General features: G+C 36.7%; 1 protein-coding gene across 2 annotated transcripts in view; it reads right to left on the bottom strand.

Annotated features, from left to right (window-relative positions):
- Positions 1 to 5,227: 5,227 nt before the first annotated feature.
- Positions 5,228 to 23,946, bottom strand: part of LOC126184904 (uncharacterized) — a 174,598-nt gene continuing 155,879 nt past the window's right edge. For both annotated transcript variants that reach the window (XM_049927555.1, XM_049927556.1), the window contains 6 exons: positions 22,431 to 22,756; positions 21,790 to 22,009; positions 20,661 to 20,866; positions 9,779 to 9,933; positions 7,754 to 7,918; positions 5,228 to 5,918 (listed from right to left, as the gene is read on the bottom strand). In XM_049927555.1, coding sequence (XP_049783512.1) covers positions 5,896 to 5,918; positions 7,754 to 7,918; positions 9,779 to 9,933; positions 20,661 to 20,866; positions 21,790 to 22,009; positions 22,431 to 22,756 — 1,095 coding nt within the window. In that variant the 3' untranslated portion in view covers positions 5,228 to 5,895. The remainder of the gene's footprint in view (positions 5,919 to 7,753; positions 7,919 to 9,778; positions 9,934 to 20,660; positions 20,867 to 21,789; positions 22,010 to 22,430; positions 22,757 to 23,946) is intronic.

The following is a 23,946-nucleotide window of genomic DNA, read 5'->3' as shown; positions in this document are numbered from 1 at the left end:
TTTGTCATGCAGTCATCAAGGGTATACAAGTGGGCCTTCAGCTATGAAAGCCCATATCAATGACATTTTGTTGAATGGTTCACAGGCTGATGTTTGTTGATGGCCCAGCATCAAAATCTGCAGCAATTTGTGGAAGGGTTGCACTTCTGTCATTTTGAATGATTCTCATCAGTTGTCATTGGTCCTGTTCTTGCAGGATCTTTTTCTGGCCACAGCAATGTCAGAAATTTGATGTTTTACTGGATTCCTGATAGTCACAGTACACTTTTGAAATGGTTGTACAGGAAAATCCCCACTTCATCGCTACCTTGGAGATGCTGTGTCTCATTGCTTGTGTGCTAACTGTAACATCATGTTCAGTCTCACTTAAATGTTGTTAACCTGCCAGTGTAGCAGCAGTAACTGATCTAACAACTGTGCCAGACACTTGTTGCCTTATATGGGCATTCCCAAGCAAAGCACCATATTCTGCCCATTTTCACATCTTTGTATTTGAATACACATTCCTATACCAGTTTCCTATACCAGTCTAGAAGTTAATTCAGACCTCTCCAAAGCATCTAATACTGTCAGTTGTGACATTCTTTTAGATAAACTGGAAGCCCTAGGTATTCAAGAGTATGGCAAAAAGTGATTTGAATATGCACGTAATCACCCAGAGATTGTAGGGCTGATGTATTAATGAATGTACAACCTACTTACAGCAGCTATCGTGACACTATAGAAAATGGCTATGTTGACCAATAACATTTATCTTGTAATATTTGTCTTAAGTCAAAACCAAATATATTGTCCTCTTTCCCTCAACAATTTAACTGTATTTGCATACGTAAATGGCAGCTATTCTTCAATCTAAAACTGTTACTAAATCGTTGCTGTATTTATAATATTTGCTATCTGAGGAAGATAAAAGTAAATATCTCTGAAGAACTGTATGACAAAAGTGTATATGGACATAAATTTGTATTATTTTGTATATCACCTTTGTCTTACTTCTTGTATGTATGTAACGCATGTCTTATTTTATGTGTATATTTGTATGTCCCATTTCTTTGTAATGATTTCATGTAAAATTTTTATGTACATTTGGACAGCATCTATACAGCATTTGTTATTTCTGGCTAGATAATAAAATGCATATGTAAATAAATAAAAACATAAATTTAATGAGAAATAGTTAGAAGTGTCTTTCCATTATAAAACTAATTAATAAACAAGTATTGTTCACATTACAGCTTTTAGCAGGAAGCTCAGATTTCTTTTAGTGTTTGTATATTGTGACCAATTTTAACGTATTGACTGCTGTGTGGCCACCAGCAGCCACAGCAGAACTGCTTGCTTCATGCCATGTACCCACCGGCAGCCACAGCAGATCCTCATAACTAACACTGTGGTCTGGCGAGATGCTGAAAGATCAGTCACTAAATGTGTGGCAGTCAACTTGTTAAAACAAGTTAATTATTTTTACTATCGTAAATATAATTACAAATAGTAATCAGTTTTAGTAGGGCTAAATACTTGGTTTAAGTAAGATGTAATTTATATTTTGTGGAGTGGCTTTACTCCTCTTATTCTGCAGTGACAATTCCTATGCAGCTGAAATTGGATTGCACTGGAGAGCTAGTACTAGGAATGGTTAAAATGTGTTCAAGACTATGCAGTTTTGGAAGGCAGTGTTACTATAATTTCCCTAAGGAAAGCAAGTAGTTTTGGTCCCTGTTGTCTGGCTTCCCTGTCATAACCAAGTCATTTCAGCTCAGATGTAGATGAGAATTATCCAAAAGGTACATGGAGGTTCTTAGTTGTGTCACGGTCAGAAATCTAAGGTAGGCCTGATTATCATGGACACTGTCTCAGCAAACAAAGTTGTCTCCAACATCAATTTAAGGAATTAAAACGAAAAATTCCTTCTAATGGTGTGCACTTTGGGGGAAAACAGGAAATTGATAAATTTTCTCCTGCACTCATCATTTCAGGATATCTTTTGTTCAGTGGTTTTATATGCTCTAGGAGAACATTTACGAGTAATGGAAACATTTGTTTTCCTGAAATAAACTTTGTTTAATCATCAACATCATCCCTGTCGAAGTAATGCCCCAGATGTAACACACTTGTTCCAGTGCATTTTACAATCTTGTAAGCACTTCTGGAACTCCATTTTCACTTCTTCAGAAATTCTGTTTTTATCTCATCAATGGGGGCAAAATGACATTCTTTCATGGTTGTCATTAGCCTTGGGAATAGAAACAAGTCACAGTGGGCCATGCCTGGCAAATATGGTGGCCGAGGCAACAAATTTTTTTCTCCCCTTTCATCATGCAATTTCCTAAAGTGGTTTTGCCACAATTCTTGTCATTTTCTTCAGAGTGCTTCATATAAATAGCACATAACTTCCAGGTAGTATTCCTTATTGATCATAAGACCATAAGGCGAGAACTCTTGATGCACTATAATCAAAGGAAACTGTGATAAGAACCCTCACAAGTGTTCAAAATTGTGGATTTTTTTTGTTTTGTGTCTTCAGGTAGTTTCCATTGGGACAAATGGGCCTTTGATTTTTATGTCATATCCATATACCCACCTTTTACAACTTCTTTTAGAAGTTCTGCATCTTTGTCAACTTCACTCGGCAATTCTGGAGTGATGCCTATGCAGTGCCTTCATTAGTTGAAAAATTCAATAATTTCTGAACAGGCTTTGCTGTTACACTTTTCATGCCCAACACATAAAAAAAAATGCTTGGCTTGAGGGAAAGGATATATGCCAACATCATCAGCAACCCCTTTGATGGTGATTCAATTTTCCAGAACCCGTTTCTTTACGTCTTCCACACTTTCATCCATAATTGATGTGCTAGGGCATCCAGGACAGCCATTGTGTTCATCATCATCATCATCATCATCATCATCATCATCATCATCATCATCATGACCCTCTTTCAAACATTTATATCAGTCAAACTCTTGTCTTGTACATTCGCCAGAAGCCACATACAACATTTTGAATATGGTGCTGCACTTTATTCCATTTTTCAAGCAAAATTTACTGCAAATTTTTTGATCCATCTTTTTGAAAGTAATAATTCACCAAGCACTGACAACCACATACAACCTTTTCAACTATCAACAACAAAATAAATACACAAAACAGCTGAAAATGCCAACATACATTGAGAACATGTGTACCAAGAAGATTCAAAAAATTTGAAAATTGATGTATAAATCCCATGAAATTAAAAAAATTACCATTATTTTTTCATCACACCTTGTGTAAATTGCTAAACTACACTATTTTTTTTTCTCCTCCTCCTCCAAATTTCTTATACCAAGGCACAGCTGTGCCACAACCAAATGTTTGTCTCTTTCTTCCAATTTATCTTACAGAATGCTTTTGGTCATTTCTGTATTTTTAGTCATACAGAAAGCCTAATCAAATGGTAAGTTAAACAATTTTAACTAGAATTCTGATGTAGGTTCAGAGCACTTGGTCAACAGTTCAGTTCATAGTAACGCATTACCATAAGTGGTATTGTTAAATGTTTCTTGGCTTTTAGATCTTCAATTATCTGTATAAACTTAACCAGAAATCTAGTTAAGTTTAGTGCCAATTCTTGCATCCCAGTTATTTTTACATGCTAAAGATTAAACATTGTGATTTCTTTTAATCAAATTTGCACTTTAATCGACCACATCCAGCAGCACTCCCTGCCAACTGTGTTCTACACTGTCTCCTTACCAAGGCTTTTAACACACATTCCAGTTCTTTTTAATACACTGACAGCCACATGCATGGTGATGGATGTTCAGCAGGTCTGAGCAGGCACACGGTATTACATATGAGATATAAGGCTCTGCTGTGGCTGCTGGCAGGCACATGGCATCAGGTGTGAGGCTTTGTTGTGGCCAGCAGGGGCCTTGTGGCCATCACGATGTTAATATTGTACTGACAATATCGTTTAGCCACAAAGTAATTGTTAGTGTAGATACAACCAAAGTTATCTATAAATCTCTACATGCATGCACACTTACACCTCCAACTCAACTCTGAAATTATCTGATTTCTGAATTTGTGAGCATTCTACTCATTCATGCAGCTTTTTTCTTCAATTAACATGTGACATTTTCCAACATCTCCTGAACGTTTTGAAGGATATGTACTTTCTGACAGTTTTTTGAGGATGTTTTCCAATAAATATTGTAAATGTGCAGCAGCTTTTGATTTATTTCGTTTTTTTCTTTGGCTTATACTTACTGGTAATTTTATCTTCTCCCTCCCTCCCTTCCTTCCTCCCCATGTCAGACCATTTCAGTCACTAATAGATACCAGAATTTCAACCCCCTTACAAATATTTCACCCATACCACACATTTTGTTTTCTACTTCTTCATTTTCTTACACTACAAACTTCAGCCTTGCAGTAGTAGGTAGTATTACAAGCTAACCAACTGAAACAGACTATCCCCCTGATCACATAAACCCCCCCCCCCTCCCAATCCTGGATTGGAACTACTTAAATCATTCCTCTGTCATGGATATCACAATCTTTCTTCATCCTCCAAAATGAAGAATGTACTCCCAAAAATGTTTTCTGCTTCACCCAAAGCAATAGTCTTCTGGCTGTTTAATTTACGAAGAGTTCTGGGCCACCCTTCTCAGTACAACACTGTCAGCTATAATGTATGCTTTATTACAAGTGTCATCTGAATTCCTCCTATTTTCCTTCAACACATGCTTCTGTGAATGAAGCAGAAGGTAACTGTCTATCCAATACATCCTCCACTCTCAGTATCTTCCTGACCTCAATCTCTGAAAGTCCCTGTGCTTAAGTTACCTCTCTCTTCTCCAACGTCTTGCCACTGTTCCCTAACCATTTCCTGCTTCTCCTCACTCCCATATCAACCTCCATACTACTGTTCATCTCTCATGTTGGTTATTTTTATGGGCTTATGTACCCATCTTACTTTCCTCTCAAGACAGCTTTTCAAATTAAATGTCTTCAACAACTCTGTATTGATTGTTTGTCCTCTTCCGTACTATTTCCTCCTCACCAATATCCAATTGACAGTACACACCTGCACTTGTGAAAATTTCTCTGTAATCTAAGTTTATCATCTGTAATAGCACTGCCTTTAAACACCACATTAATCTTTACAAATACAAAGACATACTCAAAATAGAGCATTGGGTGAAAACACAAATTACTCACATAATAATAAAAAAAATTAACAAACCATTAATATAGTTCTTTTATGTTACAAATTTACAACAGTACTGTACAATTTAGTACAACAAAAACAACTGAGGTGACAAAAGTTAAAGCTAATTTTACTATATCTGTACACTCTCCATATAATACAAAATATTTTTTCACATGTTTAATGCATATTACAATTAGAAGAATGTTTTCCAGACATACTCCAAACAAAATATCAGGCTTGGTAACATCAGTATGTGATGGAAAAAAATACTTTGACAATATACAACTCAGAAATTTCAATTTACAAAAATATTTCTCAAATATTTGGTGACTGAACTGCAAGAGAACCTAACGACAATAACAGTTTCAGAATATTATACTTTCATTTGGCATAGTCACTTGGATACATAGTTACATATGGCTAATATCACATTTCTGTATTCCAGTTTTGTAGCTTCTACAGTGTTAATATCATCACGACTACACACACAATAAAGACTTAACACTCTTCTTACAAGAAGAAAGAGAGGCTGCTTTGTTAACATTAACTTATTTGTGAACATGTACCATAATATACATAGTGTACAATATAAACATGGTGAAGAAAATGCTGTACAAATTTGTGAATTTACATTATTTCTGATTTACAGGCCTCCCTTACACGAGGAAATACCAAAACTGATCACTGTTTGAAGCTTCTCATACACAGCTGAATTTCACACCTGCAAAATGATGAAAATAGTCAATTCTTTTATCACTCATACAATGGGGATTTCATGAAATGTGATATACAAAATAATAATGAAATCCATGCTCTAAACTATGTATGACCTACATCAAAATGGAGAGATTTCATTCACAAACTTGTGCTTTATCTTAAAATATCTTTATGTTAAATTGGTAGTTCTCACCACTTTTTTCCCTATTCGCTTTTCATTAAAATTAATATCACATTGTAAACTTTTATAATTTTACATAAAAAGGGGTTTTAGTTTTGCTTTTCTTTTGAAACAGTGAAACAGATTTTTTTTATGAAAGCAACAGGTCTTTGTGCACATTAGAATAGAATAGAATATTTTTATTAGCCTTTCGGTATTTTTCATACAATTGGCTTCGTCAAAGTTCACATATGCTAATAATAATAATAGTAGGTGAATGGAACCTTTAAGTGGCAAGAACTATAAACTGAAATAATATATGGTGAAATGAGCAACAATTATTTAAAAAAGGTCAAAATGAAACCTAATAAGATCCATAGGAACATTAAACAAAAATCATTGCATGTCAATGATGACACAATCAAATCTAAATTGCACTTGTAACCAAGTTAAAATTGTCTGAGCTGAAAAGAATATGTTTTGAACAACCACTGTGGCAGGGGTGAACCAAATTCATATTCTGATGCTCAAGTCTGAACATGGAATTTCAGAAAATGATAATGGATCAGTCTAAATTATAAACATAAGCTATTAAGAAAAATTATCTGAATAATTTGAATCTCTATATTTTGTGTCACATCACAATTGTCTCAAATTTGATTTTATTATTTGGGCTGATGTCTAAACAGTAGGAAAAAAGAGCAAAACCTGGTCAGAAATTAATAGGCTGGAGAAAGTTATTTTTATTTGCAAGGTAAAACGCCCAACATGTGATATTTAATATGAGGTTTTTGGTGGGTAAACTATAGAAAACTTTACCAATACTGCTGTGGGAAGTAAAATTTATGAAAAATGGTGTGTGTTAAACTGGACGTGAACTAAAAGCCGCATTTACATGTTCTGCTTATGGCAGAATGAACATTCTTTAAAGCATTGAGATCCCTGGAGATGCACACGTTTAGGAAGACAAATACAGCTGACAATACACAACTGATTTAATATAAACTGTGCAACTTTGAAAGTAAGCTATATATGGGAGTATGTGAAAATTATACCCATAAAAATTAAATAAGCAATATGAGAAATATTGGGAAATGATGATGAGTTTCTGAAGGACTGAGATGAATATTAGTAAGGGTAGCACTCTTATCAGGAAAGGTATTATTCATATAATCTGTAAGAAAACAGATATTAACACAGAGCGTATAGTGCCAGAGATCATACTCCACGAGTGATCAGAGTGAAGATTAATGGCAACTGCTTTGACAAATTCAACATTCACTAAGTGACTTGGAAAATTTTTTTTTTTAAAAAAGGAAAACTTTGCACTTGGAAAATGCTCATGAAACACAGATTTTTTCCCCTCAGAAGACCTGTTAATTTGTATTACTTTACTATATCTGAATTGTACCTTATAGAATTCAGCTACATGTTTGTTAGTTTTCAGTAGCTAATTTGGCCATTGATAACAATACTCTGAATCACTGACAAGTACTATATTTTCAGGAGCAATTCACACAAAACAGTTTTCATTCACCAGACAGCAGGGCACCAGAGGGAATCTCAAAAGAAAACTACCACTTTACTCATTGTTAAGAGTTTTCTTTTATTTCGTTTCAAGTCACAAATTAACTGATGAACACAGTAATTTTATTCAACACTATATTACCAATACTTACCATCTTCACTGGAATAACAATTATGGCAGTGGAGTTTGTTATTGCGAACTCTGACATCTGTGCCCATAAGTCCATCACCAAGTTGGATGTGGCACACACAGCATTTAAAGCAATCAATGTGATAGAAAAGTCTCAAACTCTCTATGATCATTGCAGCTCCTCTGCCTGAAATTGAATGATCACAAAATCATTAAGAAGTTTAAGATATTGCAAAATTTATGACAGGATTACTTTACATTGTATTTTCTCTGAAATTTCTGTTGTATGTGCTTAAATTTCTAAATTACATTAAATATAATATGTAATCCGACATAAAATGATAGCATACATTTTGGAATATATCTTCAGTTTTTAAAGAAAAACTTCTTATAAAATGTGGTATCCAGTCACAGAATGTTTTTCTGAAAACTAGGTTTGTTCCAATGATAATTTTAAAGATAATTGCAGCTTTATTCACTCATTTCACAGAAGTATCACACCAAAATGGAATAAATCAGATCATGTTCCCTATATAACTCCAAGATCAATGTGCGTAAATGATAGTAATTTTAAGTAACCTACAATACCCATTAATACACTGCATTTAACTAAAAAATTTGAAGTAAAATGAGTACTTATTACTGACCTAACTGTTACTTTTTAGTGTCCCATTTGTTTTTCTGTACCCCACTATCAGAATGATCTTTCATCTACACATCTCTGTACATCCAAGAAAATACTATCTAAAAATAAGTATTTGCAGTCCTGGATTCCAGTATATGAAACACTGATTCTTTAACTGCTCAATCCTCCACAGTTCTGTACAATCAAAAATTTATTAGCTGATGGTAATGTAGTAGTACTAATGTTGTTGTTGTTGTTGTTGTTGTTGGTGGTGGTGGTGGTTGTTCAATTCAATCATGCCATCAAATATACACATACTTCTAATGCAAATTTTAATGCTCAATATATGATTTTCCCCTCTCTCCCCTCTTTGAAATTCTGGTGGTAGCAGGGGTATAATGCAGGGAGCGAAAGGCTGTTCACAACTTGAGCAGAAACCAGACAGCAGTGTCAATGGGTCTGAAAGGGAAGAAGTGTTTGGAAAGGGTGTGAGACAGAGTTATAGTCTGCCCCCAAGTTAAAGAATCCAAAGAAAAATTTGGAGTAGGAATTAAGGTCCAGTGAAAATAAATAAAAATTTTGAGGTTTTTCGGTCACATTGTAACTGTCAGAGGCAGCAAAGGACTTTGAAGAGCAGTTGAAAGGAATAGACGTTGTCTTGAAAGGTGTGTATAAGATGAACATAAACAAAAGCAACACGAGGATAATGGAATGTAGCTAATTTAAATCAGGTAATGTTGAAGGAATTAGATTAGGAAATGAGATACGTAAAGTAGTAGATGAGTTTTGCGATTTGGGCAGCAAAATAACTGATGTGGTCGAAGTAGATAGGATACAAAATGCAGACTGGTAATGGCAAGAAAAGTGTTTCTGAAAATGAGTAATTAATTAACATTGATTAAGATTTAAGTGTTTGGATGTTTTTTGTCTGGGCATATGTCTGGAATGTAGCCATGTATGGAAGTCAAATATGCATGATAAACAGTTACATAAGAAGAGAATAAAAGCTTTTGAAATGTGGTGCTACAGAATAATGATGAAGATTAGATGGTTAGATCATGTAACTAATGAGGAGGTACTGAACAGCATTGGAGATGAGAAATTTGTGGCACAACCTGACTAGAAGAAGGGATTGATTGGTAGGACATACTCTGAGACATCAAGGGATCACCAGTTTAGTACTGGAGGGAAGTGTGGGGTGTAAAAATCATAGATGGAGACCAAGAGATGACTACAGTAAGCAGATTCAGAAGGCTGTAGGTTGCAGTAGTTAATCAGAGATGATGAAGCTTGCACAGGATATAATAGCATGGAGACCTGCAGCAAACCAGTATCAGTGTCATTGTTTTAGTGTCAGGGAAACATAATGTGTTGGTAAATGGGGATATCCTGCAATTTTGTCATTTGCGTTTAAGCACTCACCTAGTTCCTCTCCACAATGAGAACATTTTTTCTTTCCACTGACACTAAGCATTTTCTCAGTAGTTTGGTCAGAGTTCATTGTTACAGGATTACCATTAGGCCTGAGAATATTATGGTGACCAGCAATCTGCTCTCTGCTTTGGCTGTCTTGTGCCCTAGAAAAAACAAACAATTCATATAGAGTTTTAAATGACACAAATGAAACAACAAAAAAGTAACAGTGTAGATGTAGATACTTTCTTCATGGTGGTTTGTCGCAGTGAAAATGGAAGTCCCTGCATGCTCATTAAAAATTCAAAAGTAGTTACAGAAAACCAACTTCTGTTGCTCAGATGTCAGCTTTAGAGGTAAGATACTGAGGATGGTATTTATGTTGTTCTTCAACAAGTATCTAGGATAACTAATTTTTAGTTGCTACTTGCTATGGCGTGGAACATGACGGTAGATGTATCTTGATGAAAATATGGCTACATACAGATTATTGTACTCTACACTATAATTTCATAAATGCTACCCAGCTGCAGACATCTATCTAGAAGTGAGGCAGTCAAAAAGTTTGGTGTAGCATTTGGTCGTCGTCGTCGTCAAATGGCATTAATACAGAAATTCCACCACAGATAAGCACAGAAAATATTCCATGCACAGCTATTTTTAAACACTGCAATCAATAGTAAAACCAGAGAATATTTATACTGCTGAAGACTGCCCAAAGAGTAACACAATTTTAATGAAGTCTTGGTGATTACTGAACAGCATATCAAGATAGTTGAACATGCCAAGACAAGAAACCTGTCTTGAGATGAAGATCATTTCACTCTTCAAAAAGAAAAGTAGTTGAATAAGTGAACACCTTTGCAACATTGTCCTTTGGCATTACCTCAGTTCATTACAGGGCAAATTGCTTATTATGCTGCCCAAAACAAAAACCTGGGTCTTAAGCACAATTCATTATTACCAGTCACTGGAAAATACTTTGTCTCTGGTTTTAAAAGGACAGATCCCAGAACAAGCTTAGGGAAACAATCAGTAGCAAGAGTCAATGAAGTTCTGTCTATAAATACACGTGAAGCTGACTTTTTCCAATTCTTACACCATTTTTGAAAAATATCTTTTCAACATAACAAGGATTTACTACCTGAAAAAATAAGCATATTCACAGTAAATGTGAGACCACAAATAAATGTCCACATATAAAATTTGAACAATCTGCCACGTTATACAGGAGCCAATCATGTTAGAAAGTGTACAGTGGTGCTGGTGAAGATAAAGAACACTTGCAATTGTGAGTACAACTGAAAGATTAATACCTTCTTGGCAGTCAGCATAACAATGCACCCCCTAAAAATGCCCAAGTAACTGTTCTGCACGTCTCTGAATCACACACCTAGGAAAGGCATTTGATACTGTGAGATGAAGTCAAGAGGGGAACAGCGCTAGATGATACATTGATGTTTCAATAGTTCATATACTATGTTCATAGGTCAGTTTCATCGTCTACAGACTGCAAAGTAACCATGTAATGGTAGGGTTTGTTTTGAATCACACTTAGGGTATATTTTTGGTGCTATTGCATTTATCTGTTTAACTGGCAGAAAATATGGAATTAATGTTAGAAGTATTTGTAGTTTTGAGTAACATATTTTTGATAAATAAAAGGGAACAGAATGTGGTTTCTTTATCACTTAATATTTCGTTCAAAAGCCTCTAACTTCAATGACCATCAGCATATTGCATGGAAGGGAGTTTATGAAGTGCATAATAAATCCTACATTTTTTCCACCTCCTCCTAGACAGCTAAGCTGATGTTTTACAGACAACCAAGGCTTTTTGGCATGTAATTAGGCCAACTTTCTCACATGGTGTCTATATATATGGACCATGTGAGAAATATTGTTGACATTTGTATTGGAGACAGATTAAGTTCTTCAGAATAGATGTTGCAATTACAATCATTTCATTACTCGTAATATGGATATACTTGACACTATCAAGTTTATGATATATCATGTGAAATATTAAGTCCATAGGAACACAAATCTAGCTCCATATTGCCATAGGATCTGGCTTCTACAAGATGACTCCTGGATATACTTTGGATTTCAACACACATCTAGCAGCCTATATAGTAATAAAAGACCCTTATTTGCTGGGGCAAATACTAATACCAATTTGATGAGTAAAACAATGATTTGGCAAAACTTTTATGTTCTGCCAGTCACAGCTTATATCATCCTTAATGATTGCATGTTTGCTTTGTGGACTGGCCTCCAAAGCTTGAGCCAAATTAAATCTTACCGAACTTGGAAACATAGTAGTAAGTTTTAATTGCGCCACTTATGACAAAATATTTTACTGTGACATGTTAATGCTTTTAGACAAGTATTATCACAGACAAGAGTCCAGTTCACACACACCTGCTACATTCTTAATTATCTCAATATTGACTTACCCACAATGTCACAATATACTCAGGTAAACCATACAGACCCCAGCCTCTGAGGTCACTCTAATGCAATCACACTCCGTTCCTCCATGAGAGGAGCAACAGAGTCATGAATAGCCTGCTGACCATGTGGCCTGGCCGATGAATCAACTGGTCCAACTATGTGAGGTGGTGCAGATATCTGAGCTTTCATTGGCTAATTTACAACACACACACACACACACACACACACACACACACACACACACACAAATTTGCAATTTGCTAGCTTTTAGGATTTTAATCCTTTTGAGCCAGGGAACACATTCAAATATAGTCAGCATACCACCTCCCGCCCTCCAACCCACTAGGTGTTACACCTTATATATTGCATTTTCCTGTGCCATATTGGGTTGAACCTGTATTTTACTGCAATACTGCTAGCCAGTCTTAAATAAATCTCAATCTAACTTAAAAAATGAATGAGCAATACAAAATTCCTACAAATTAGAACACAAAATATGAGAAGACAAGGGTAAAATGTATATATGGCCAGTTTACTGAGACTGAATGATTTCAGTAAAGTTATATCTTTAATAAAATAATTTGTTTGATTGGCAGATTGCAGTGGCAGGGCACAGCCAGGCATACTTGATAAGGTTCTGCATGCACCTACGAAACAGACAAAGACAAAGACAATACAGTGAACATGTGGGTGCAGATGGACTACAATCTTGCAGATTCGTATTCTACACCATAAAACACCTAGGTTTTAACTGAAACATTTTTTCCCCATTCATGGTGGATGAGATTAATCAGCACAAGAGTTACAGTGGCTGGATGAAAGAACACTCCAAAATAAGTCACCGTGATGGTGAGATTTGAAGGGACTCGATGCAATCAAGCATCCTGATGGTGTGGAGAGACACCAAACTCGGTTTCGAAGGGAAGAAAAAATGACATTACATTTAATGTAGTTGATTTGCCAGACATTTAAAAGTCTAAATGTGAAGGTTCTACTGTACAATCAAATGTACAAAACTAAATTAAATTGTTAACAATAATATCTGCTGTTGTGAACAGAAAGTTTAAATTTTTATCAGAACTGTAAAACAGAATCAAGTGAGCCTGTTCTTAATTCCAAAAACTAAAAAATTGAATTTTGTGAAGTACAGCACCATATGCCATGAATGGAAACAAATGGTTTCAGATGTATCCTCAGGAGTTTTTGGCATAGAATCTGAATCTGAATCTGCCATAAAAATGGCAATTTGAAAATGAAACGTTGACAGGTTTTCTTACAATTAGTTTCATTTGGTCATTCCATTAATGATCATTTCAAATGTTTTACTCCTACATATTTTATAGTTGTTACTATTTCCAGGAACTGATCTGCAACAAAGCATTCTAGCAGTAATTGATGTAGTTAAATATATGTTATGTATTTCTCATAAATAGTTAAGTTCATTGTCAACTGCCTGTCCCTGCACCAATTATCCATCATTTGCAGGTCTTCCTCAGGTTTGATACAGTCTTCTGCCATTGAAAACAATAAAAGTGTGAAGAGTTTTGCATTTTCTGTCACCAGATTTTTATTGTGCCTTCTGACATCCCCTTGGCAACATTTCAGAGAATTTTTGCTTAGCTTGATAGTCCTCTTTTTCTCTCAAATACACTATCTGATCAAAACTATTTGGACACCTATTAGTGGACATAAATCTGGTATGTGACCACTCCTCACCTTTTTCACAACTAACTCTGCTGTGAATATTTTTAATAAGGTGTCTATGTCTGGAGAAATGGCAGCCCATTTTCCTCGAGAGCCAAAACCAGAGAAGGTAGTAATGTTGAACACCTGGGTCTTAGTGAAGTCCAAGTTCTAACTCATCCCAAACGTCTTACATTAGATTCTGATTGGGACTGGTAAGGTCAGTCTATTTTTGTCCACTGCTTTGCAACAGCACGCATTTTCACGATTACGCTAAGTATCATTTTTTAACTGTTTGTCTGCGATACGCAGTACACAATACTGTAAAATGTGTTCATATCCTCGATCATTCAGCATTTTCTGAAGTGCAGTAAGGCGACCACACACTAGCCAGAAAGAAGACCCCCATGCACCAACATCACTCCCTCCAATCTGCGCTGTTGGTACTACCCATGATGGTAGGTAATATTCTCCAGGCATTGACCAAACACAAACACTTCCATTGGAATGCCACGTGGTATAGTATGATTCTTCACTCCAAATCACTCATTTCCAGTCATTCACTGACCAGTGAGATTGCTCTTTACACCATCTCGAGCATCGCTTAGCACTGACTACAGAAATGTGTGGCTTATGAGCAGCTGCTTGGCCACTCTACCCCATTCTTTCTAATTCCCTACGGAGAGTCACTGTGATAGCTGGACTGCTGGTATAACTTCGGAATACACAAGCGACTAATTGTGTTGATTCCTTGTGATTTTTTACAACCACCCTCCACAGTCCTCAATGGCCTCTGTACATCGATGCATGTCATCTGCAAGGTCTTTGTTTCACTGAGGTTTTTCTTGGTGTTTCCACTTCACAATCACGAACAGTTGACTCTGACATCTTTAGAAGGTTTGAAATGTCCCTGGTGTGTATGTTGTTCAGGTGACATCCGAAGACTAGCCCACACTTGAAATCACCAAGCTCTCCTAACAAACACAGTCTACTGTTACTATTTCTCTACTGACAACACGACACTCCCCACCACCTGTTATATAGGCAGTTCTTCCTTTCGTGACATCTAGTGAGCAATTCCAATTATTTAGGTGTATCTGGATACTTTTGATTAGATAGTGTATTTGTCTTGCTCCATTTGAGAATTTATTAAAATTTACCTTCTTCATACCTGCTTCTCCTTTGGTGTTTGTTTAAGTAGCTTTATTAAAAAATTGTCCTTTTTGTTAATATTTGTATAATATTTGTTTTGTGAGATGTTGAACTTCTTATATAATTTTATCTGAATATTCTAACTGTTCTTAAACACATTCTTATTACTTCCATTTCTGACTAACTTCTTGAAGAATGGTTGGTTTCTTTCTTGCTTTGTACATATTTTTACATTTCACCTTAACAGCCTATGATTACCTTATTTTCTAAAATGGTTGAGGACTATCCTATTGTGTGCCATTTCTCCATTGCTGGTAACATTTAATTCACTTTATTTTTAGTTTCATCTGGTTCTTGTCAAATCACTTTTCCATTTGTTTTCATCTGCAAGCATGTGCATGATAAACATTTTTCCTTCTCTGCAAAATATAGTGTGGTTCATGGTGTGGGTTCCTGTAGTCATGTCCTAGTTCATGAACCACGGGCAACGTATGAGTGGCCAAGTAAGTGGTCCCGACAGTCGGGATACCAGTTACTTTGAAATAAGGCTGGGCATCTCGGACATATTCTGAGTCGTGGTCACCTTTGTGCTCATACGGCAAAGACTACCAAATCCACCGGTTAGTCCCTCAGCCGTTAGGGGTAAAACCCAATGGGACTCGGGGCAACCTGCTTCCCTGGCACTTTAAATATGGTGCTGGCAACAATCAGAGCAAAATGCCTCGGACCTTTGGAGGTGACGGAGTCCCACCTCTAACTGACAAACCAGGGATTCTTAAGATACGCCTTGGGAAACAAATGGTAATGAGATGGGGAGCTATTAATATCAATGGGGGCTACTCTGGGAAGAAGGTAGAGCTGGCAGAGGCTGCAAGTAAGATGGGGCTGGACGTTTTAGCTGTTAGTGACATTCGGGTAAGGGGTGAGAAAGAAGAGAAGTGGGAGAATACAAGGTCTACCTGTCAGGAGTCAAAGCAGGAATAGCACAATGGGGTGTAGGGCTTTACATCAGGAAAGAAATGGAACACAGCGTAGTTGCAATAAGGTATGTAAACGAATGACTGATGTGGATAGATTTGACAGTGTCTAGCAAGAAAATTAGGATTGTGTCAGTATATTCGCATTGTGAAGGGACAGATCAAGATAAGATGGATAGTTTTTATGAGGCACTCAGTGATGTAGTTGTTAGAGTAAAGGACAAGGACAGTGTTCTGCTCATGGGTGATTTTAACACCAGGATTGGAAATCGAACAGAAGGGTATGAAAAGGTTATGGGTAAATTTGGAGAGGATATGGAGGCCAACAGGAACGGGAAACAACTCTTGGATTTCTGTGCCAGTATGGGCTTAGTAATCACAAACTCCTTTTTTAAACATAAGAACATTCACCAGTATACTTGGGAAGGCAGGGGAACCAGATCTGTCACTGACTATATAATAACAGATCAGGAATTCAGGAAGGCTGTGAGGGACACACGTGTATTCAGGGGACTCTTTGATGACACTGATCATTATTTAATCTGCAGTGAAATTGGGATTGTGAGGCCGAAAGTGCAGGAGGTCAGGTCCATATGTAGGAGGATAAGAGTGGAGAAACTTCAGGATAAGGAAATCAGGCACAAGTACATAACAGCGATCTCAGAAAGGTACCAGTTAGTTGAATGTAGTCAATTACAGTCATTGGAAAAGGAATGGACAAGGTACAGGGACACAGTACTAGAAGTGGCTAAAGAATGTCTTGGAACAGTAGTGTGTAAAAGTAGGATGAAGCACACAGCTTGGTGGAATGATACAGCCAAGGCAGCCTGTAAAAGGAAAAAGAAGGCGTATCAAAAATGGCTACATACCAGAACCCAGGTAGACAAAGAAAGTTATGTTGAAGAAAGAAACAAAGCCAAACAGATAATTGCAGCATCCAAGAAGAAATCGTGGGAAGACTTTGGAAACAGGTTGGAGACTATGGGTCAAGCTGCTGGAAAACCATTCTGGAGTGTAATTAGCAGTCTTCGAAAGGGAGGTAAGAAGGAAATGACAAGTATTTTGGACAGGTCAGGAAAACTGCTGGTGAATCCTGTGGATGCATTGGGCAGATGGAGGGAGTATTTTGAAGAGTTGCTCAATGTAGGTGAAAATGCAATCAGTAATGTTTCAGATTTCGAGGTAGAATGGGATAGGAATGATGATGGAAATAGGATCACATTTGAGGAAGTGGAAAAAATGGTCAATAGATTGCAGTGCAATAAAGCGGCTGGGATGGATGAAATTAATGATGATTGGTGTTTTAGGGCGCAGTGGATGAAATTAAGTCGGAACTCATGAAGTACAGTGGAATGTCAGGTCTTAAATGGCTACACAGGATAATTGAAATGGCCTGGGAGTCAGGACAGGTTGCATCAGACTGGACAAAAGCAGTAATCACACCAATCTTTAAACATGGAAACAGAAAAGATTTTAACAACTACAGAGGTATCTCTAATCAGCATTGTGGGTAAAATCTTATCAGGTATTGTTGAAAGGAAAGTGCGAATATTAGTTGAGGACCAACTGGATGAAAATCAGTGTGGGTTTAGGCCTCTTAGAGGTTGTCAGGACCAGGTCTTTAGCTTACGGCAAATAATGGAGAAGTGTTATGAGTGGAACAGGGAATTGTATCTATGCTTTATAGATCTAAAAAAGGCATATGACCGGGTTCCTAGGAGGAAGTTATTGTCTGTTCTACGAGATTATGGAATAGGAGGCAAACTTTTGCAAGCAATTAAAGGTCTTTACATAGATAGTCAGGCAGCAGTTAGAGTTGACGGTAAATTGAGTTCATGGATCAGAGTAGTTTCAGGTAAGACAAGGCTGCAACCTGTCTACACTGTTGTTCATATTATTTATGGATCATATGTTGAAAACAATAGACTGGCTGGGTGAGATTAAGATATGTGAACACAAAATAAGCAGTCTTGTATATGCGGATGACTTAGTTGTGATGGCAGATTCGATTGAAAATTTGCAAAGTAATATTTCAGAGCTAGATCAGAAATGTAAGGACTATGGTATGAAGATTAGCATCTCCAAAACTAAAGTAATGTCAGTGGGGAAAAAAATATAAACGGATTGAGTGCCAAATAGGAGGAACAAAGTTAGAACAGGTGGACGGTTTCAAGTACTTAGGATGCATATTCTCACAGGACGGCAACATAGTGAAAGAACTGGAAGCGAGGTGTAGCAAAGCTAATGCAGTGAGCGCTCAGCTACGATCTACTCTCTTCTGCAAGAAGGAAGTCAGTACCAAGACTAAGTTATCTGCGCACCGTTCAATCTTTCGACCAACTTTGTTGTATGGGAGCAAAAGATGGGTGGACTCAGGTTACCGTATCAACAAGGTTGAGGTTACAGATATGAAAGTAGCTAGGATGATTGCAGGTACTAGTAGATGGGAACAATGGCAGGAGGGTGTCCACAATGAGGAAATCAAAGAAAAACTGGGAATGAACTCTATAGATGTAGCAGTCAGGGCGAACAGGCTTAGATGGTGGGGTCATGTTACACGCATGGGAGAAGCAAGGTTACCCAAGAGACTCATGGATTCAGCAGTAGAGGGTAGGAGGAGTCAGGGCAGACCGAGGAGAAGGTACCTGGATTCGGTTAAGAATGATTTTGAAGTAATAGGTTTAATATCAGAAGAGGCACCAATGTTAGCACTGAATACGGGATCATGGAGGAACTGTATAAGGGGGGCTATGCTCCAGACTGAATGCTGAAAGGCATAATCAGTCTTCAATTATGATGATGATGCAAAATATAGTAATGGTACCTGTCATTTCTGGTGCAAATATGAAGTTTCCCTGCAGAAGACGTGTTCTGTACTTTTTGACCTCCTTTCAAATTAAAACTAACATTATTTTGTAATGGAATTTGTCACAATTTTTTCCAATTTCTGTAACTAAGGTCTCCTATCTCTTCTTCAGAATGTGAGCATATTAGAGCATGGGTTTGAAGAATTTTCATGGCATGTTTGTTGTCAATTTTTTTTACATACATCTTGCTGTTCTGAGTGATTTAATTTAAGTACTGCAATAACATTTAATTTTCTGTTGTACAACAAAGCCTACATTTAAATTCACTTTTGCTCTGTACTTCTGTACTGATCAAGATAACCAAATTTTAATTATATTTGATCTTCACATTTTGACATATTTCTGATGACTTTGCACTGTATCATTATGTCTTATTTAATTCCTTTTTTCACTTCAATAATCTATCTTTGCATACTGATGTTCTGTAATTAATTAACACTCATTAGAAAAATGGAGGCTATGCTTTATTTCTGAGGTCTATGTTATTGTTTAGTTACCTGAACTTCATGGAGTAAAGTGCAGGCAGATGCAGAAACAGCTGGGCATATCCCACAACCTAAAACTATCACTGGGGGTTTCTCAGTCTACTACTCCCAATATTCTTTTATACTGCACTAACCTGCCAGGGCCCAACGAGGTTGCTGAGAGATGTGAATATTGCTAAGGATCAGTGTAACTATTTCCACAACAGTGTCACAGCAGATATCTGAGCTTTATCTCTGAGAATGGACTCACATAACCACTTCACTTGCTGATCTCTTGCTGTAAGAGCCCTTGATTCATTATGGTCATTTAGTATTCTGTAACTAATAAGTCATTTTGCCTAAGGGGTTTTGGACAATGATTCCTTACATTGCTGGCAGTGTGAGTAGCTCATACATGATGGGGATCACCACCTTATGGATATTAACAGCTGCACAAAGAGTATCTAGACCATTGTTTATTTATCTTGGTTGATTTCTTCAACTCTCATCATAAATTAAGAGCTCTTCCCTCAGTGCTTAGCTGGGTGACATCATTTACTTCCATTTATTTGTTCATTTCTTCATAATCCCATCAAGTGATACATCACCATTTCTTGGCGTAGACTAACTCCTCTATGACATTTACTCCCCTGGCACATTATTTCTACAAGCTCTGTCTACATACCATTATCTGATACTCTTAGTTTCGATGGCAAACGAACACCACCACCTCAGTTGCATCAGTGGTATACTAAGTCATCTACAAAAGGAGAACTAACAGCTTCCTGTTGTCATAGATATTCCATACAGTTTACTGCACCACCATTTACAAGTTTTGTTTCAATGAAGTAATGTAAACAACACTGGAGACTAAATGTTGCACAACTTGTAGCATTTTTCTTAAACCTTTGTGTGACAAAAGGGTTTTTCCAGCAAAACAATGAAAAATGTGTGAGCATGTACTATTTGGGAATAACAATGAATAAATCTACTCAATTTATTATGTAGTTTTATGTCTACCATTTATACCAATGAAGGAGAAGGAAAACTATTACACACAGTTACTTCAGTGGAATAGCAGTGGTGTATTTATATAGTAGTTTCACTTTAAGTGTTAATTATCTTACCAAATACAAATTTAACCATAGAGTACGAATTAATGTGAATTCTCTCTTTATGTGGATTTATCTAAAGAAACATAAAAATTTAAGATTCACGTCTTTCTTATGAAATAGCATATATGAAACAGAGAAAATGTAGGCTGAACATATTAGAACTGTACCAAATCTTACCGTGTTCTGTTCGGATATTTCTTGCTGTCTACTTTGTTCTGAACCCTCTGTGTCAGAGTGTTTATAACAGAATCAGGCAAAGGTTTTTTCTGCTGTGGTTGCTGATGCATCCAGAGCAGGGGCTGAGACAACTGAGATGTTGGCATTTTCTGGGAAGCCATCGCATTTCTCTGTTGTTGTTCAGTGATCCTCCTTTGTTCTGCTTCCTATTAGAAAACAGACAGTTGTGAGTATGATTCAACACCAGAGAGAGAGAGAGAGAGAGAGAGAGAGAGAGAGAGAGAGAGAGAGAGAGAGCTCACTGTGCATCAGGGCATCAGGGCATCAGGTGAAAGCACCACAATACAATTTCTTGCCTTAAGGCAAGGCTTACATTGCTCTCCAGGTTCGCAGGAGAGCTTCTGTAAAGTTTGGAAGGTAGGAGACGAGATACTGGCAGAAGTAAAGCTGTGAGACCGGGCGTGAGTCATGCTTCAGTAGCTCAGATGGTAGAGCGCTTGCCCGCGAAAGGCAAAGGTCCCGAGTTCGAGTCTCGGTCGGGCACACAGTTTTAATCTGCCAGGAAGTTTCACTTTCTGAATTGTTTCACAAAATGAATAATTTTGACACATAAAATGTAAATTCAGACATTTTATTAATTCAAACAGAAATCATTTAACCAGGTTACATTCTTTCTACGTTAAGCACCTCAACATCAGGTTCTTCGAGTTAACAAGACATTTAACTCTGATGTTATTAGAGGTAGAGTAGTAACTCCACTGGAAAGAAGGAAAAACGCATTAGCCATAATTTAGTTTACGATCGCTGTCAAAAATGTGATGATGCTTGCCAGCATGTTATGAATCCTTGTGCCTCTAATGCTCATAATTAACATAATGAGCAATACCTTTCACTCAACGATTTGTTATTTATTTATTATGATTATATTTCCATGTATCACTACATCTACAACACCATTTACTGCTGTTAGCCACAGAATACCCAAAGAAACACATTCTCTGGTATAAACAGTTTGGCATGCAATACACTGTTCAGTGTAAGTTATAAAAAATTGAAAACCTCCTCTTCCCCATAAAAAATAATAAGCTGCCACAAGAGATGCATGTTACAACAACAAGAAATCTCCTACCTGTATCAGCCAATGTTGACTGTTGAAAGTGCCACGTTTACTTTCTGGTTTCCTCTTTGCTTGTATCCAGTTGTCAGTCGGGATAAGCCGAGGGCGAGGCACAGCACTCAGTGCTTGCAAAGTCTGTCGTGTCATTTGTTGTCCCTGGATATGGTTGGTTCCTGAACTTTGGAAGTCTTTCTGTTGTGTGACAGGACTGAAGACTGGTGTCCAGCTGCTCCTGGAAAGATAAACCATTATGAATTAGAAATCAGTTTCAAACTTCACACAACTTGGATCTATTAATTTCATGTTGAACTTCAAACAACATTTCCTAAAACAACACAAAACACAGGACATTTTTAATATGTCATCACACTGCGTATAAATGTGTCCTCTTATTTTGATTCAGTTTACTGGGCTGTTCTGAATTCATCTTGATGTGTAACCAATTTTTACAACTCATTCATTACATGCCAATCTTTAATTATTTTATTTCATGTGCTTCAGTTAGAGACATTTGTAATTATGACATTTACCTCATCAAATTATGAATATAAAATATTTAAATGAGACTAGTACTTCATTTCATAATAGGAAATTTAATGTACATGGTCACCCTGTGAATCAGTGACTGCAGCCACATACATACAATTCATTACCTGCTGTAATTCTCTTTTTCCTGCCAGTCTTGCTGTGCAGGTTGAGAATGATGGGTGGAGACCACCTTTGGTGGACTCTGTTGTTTCCATTCCTGTTCTGGTCGCTTTTGTTGAAGATCCGGCATGGATTGGCAGTGCTCTGGAAGCATGCTCCTGGAAGTAAACTGAGTTATGTTCTTTTGAGGCAAGTGTCTCACTGCAGATATGTCCTGTAATGACAGGCGTCCTTTGTTTCCCCATTGTTGTGGTTGTGGTAATTTATCTTTATGCCTTGGAATGATTTCTGCTTCTCTCTCTAATCTTGTTCGTTCCATATGTAGCATGGCCTAAACAAAATAATGTTAACTCAGAGAACTGCAGAATTAATGTTCTAATTTTTTTTTTTCTATACATGTGTGTCTTACTGCCTTATTAGCAGTTGCAAGAGTCCATAAAAACTGGTAAAGATATCAGTTCTGTTAGGTCAACTTTCACTACTACTACTACTACTACTACTACTACTACTACTAATAATAATAATAATAATTATAATAATAACAATAACAATAAAGACGACAATAACGATGTTGTGATGAACACATTTCGCTGTTGATTTACTGCTGATGGATTTCCTTCATCACCATCATGTAAATGTAATTGACATAAAACAGAAAGAAAAAAATTGAAATCAAGCTAGTAACAGGAAGCTCTGTCAACACGTAGAACTGTCAACAGGGCTTTAAATTGTGAGAAAATACTAAGTAAAAATGAATAATTTAAATGAATTACATAAGTGCATCCTTTGTATATATAGTTTGGTGCTGGCATGTTCTGTAGAATGTAGAAAACACACATTACATTCTCTCAAACAATCTAGTTTTATTTCTACTTCATATTTTTAAGATCATTAATTTACTGAATCATCCTAATAAATAGATGTAAATTCTTGATACACCAGCCTTATCAATCAAATTGGTATTTCCAGTATATGAATGTCTGTAACATGGGTCCCATGTAATGTTAATTTATCTGAACTCTTTATTTTCCCCAGATGTGTTATATTTAATCTTTATACACATAGTAAGGTAATTCATTCATGACAACTAAATTAGAAAAGCTGATACAGTCACCCCTGACAGAACTGTCACTGACTTTTAGTAGTACATACAACCAATTGGTATGTTGCTACTCAACCTGTAGCTTCGCCAGGTGAAGTGTTCATGAGGGAAAACAAAAACCACGCATTTTGGAAAGTCTTTAGATACACCATGTTTAGATGAATGATGTTCCCTATTGTTCTGTATATTTTCCATTCATACATTATTTGCAGTGCACTTTGTCCTTAGCAGATTAATAGTTTCATTTACTTTCCTTCGCAAATACAGTAGAGCACAGTGCTGCCCTCATCACCAGGTACACACTTGGCTGGGGTATTTAAAGACAATATGAACACTAAATTTAATTCATGAATATGAGTGAACTGCAGCAGTTTTGCTGTCCAACATACAACAAAGAGACATGTTTATAAAAATCTGCA

Source organism: Schistocerca cancellata, chromosome 4, assembly GCF_023864275.1.
Source record: "Schistocerca cancellata isolate TAMUIC-IGC-003103 chromosome 4, iqSchCanc2.1, whole genome shotgun sequence".
Taxonomy (NCBI): domain Eukaryota; kingdom Metazoa; phylum Arthropoda; class Insecta; order Orthoptera; family Acrididae; genus Schistocerca; species Schistocerca cancellata.
The sequence above is the reverse complement of the archived record's forward strand: the minus strand, read 5'-3'. Positions and strand labels throughout refer to the sequence as shown.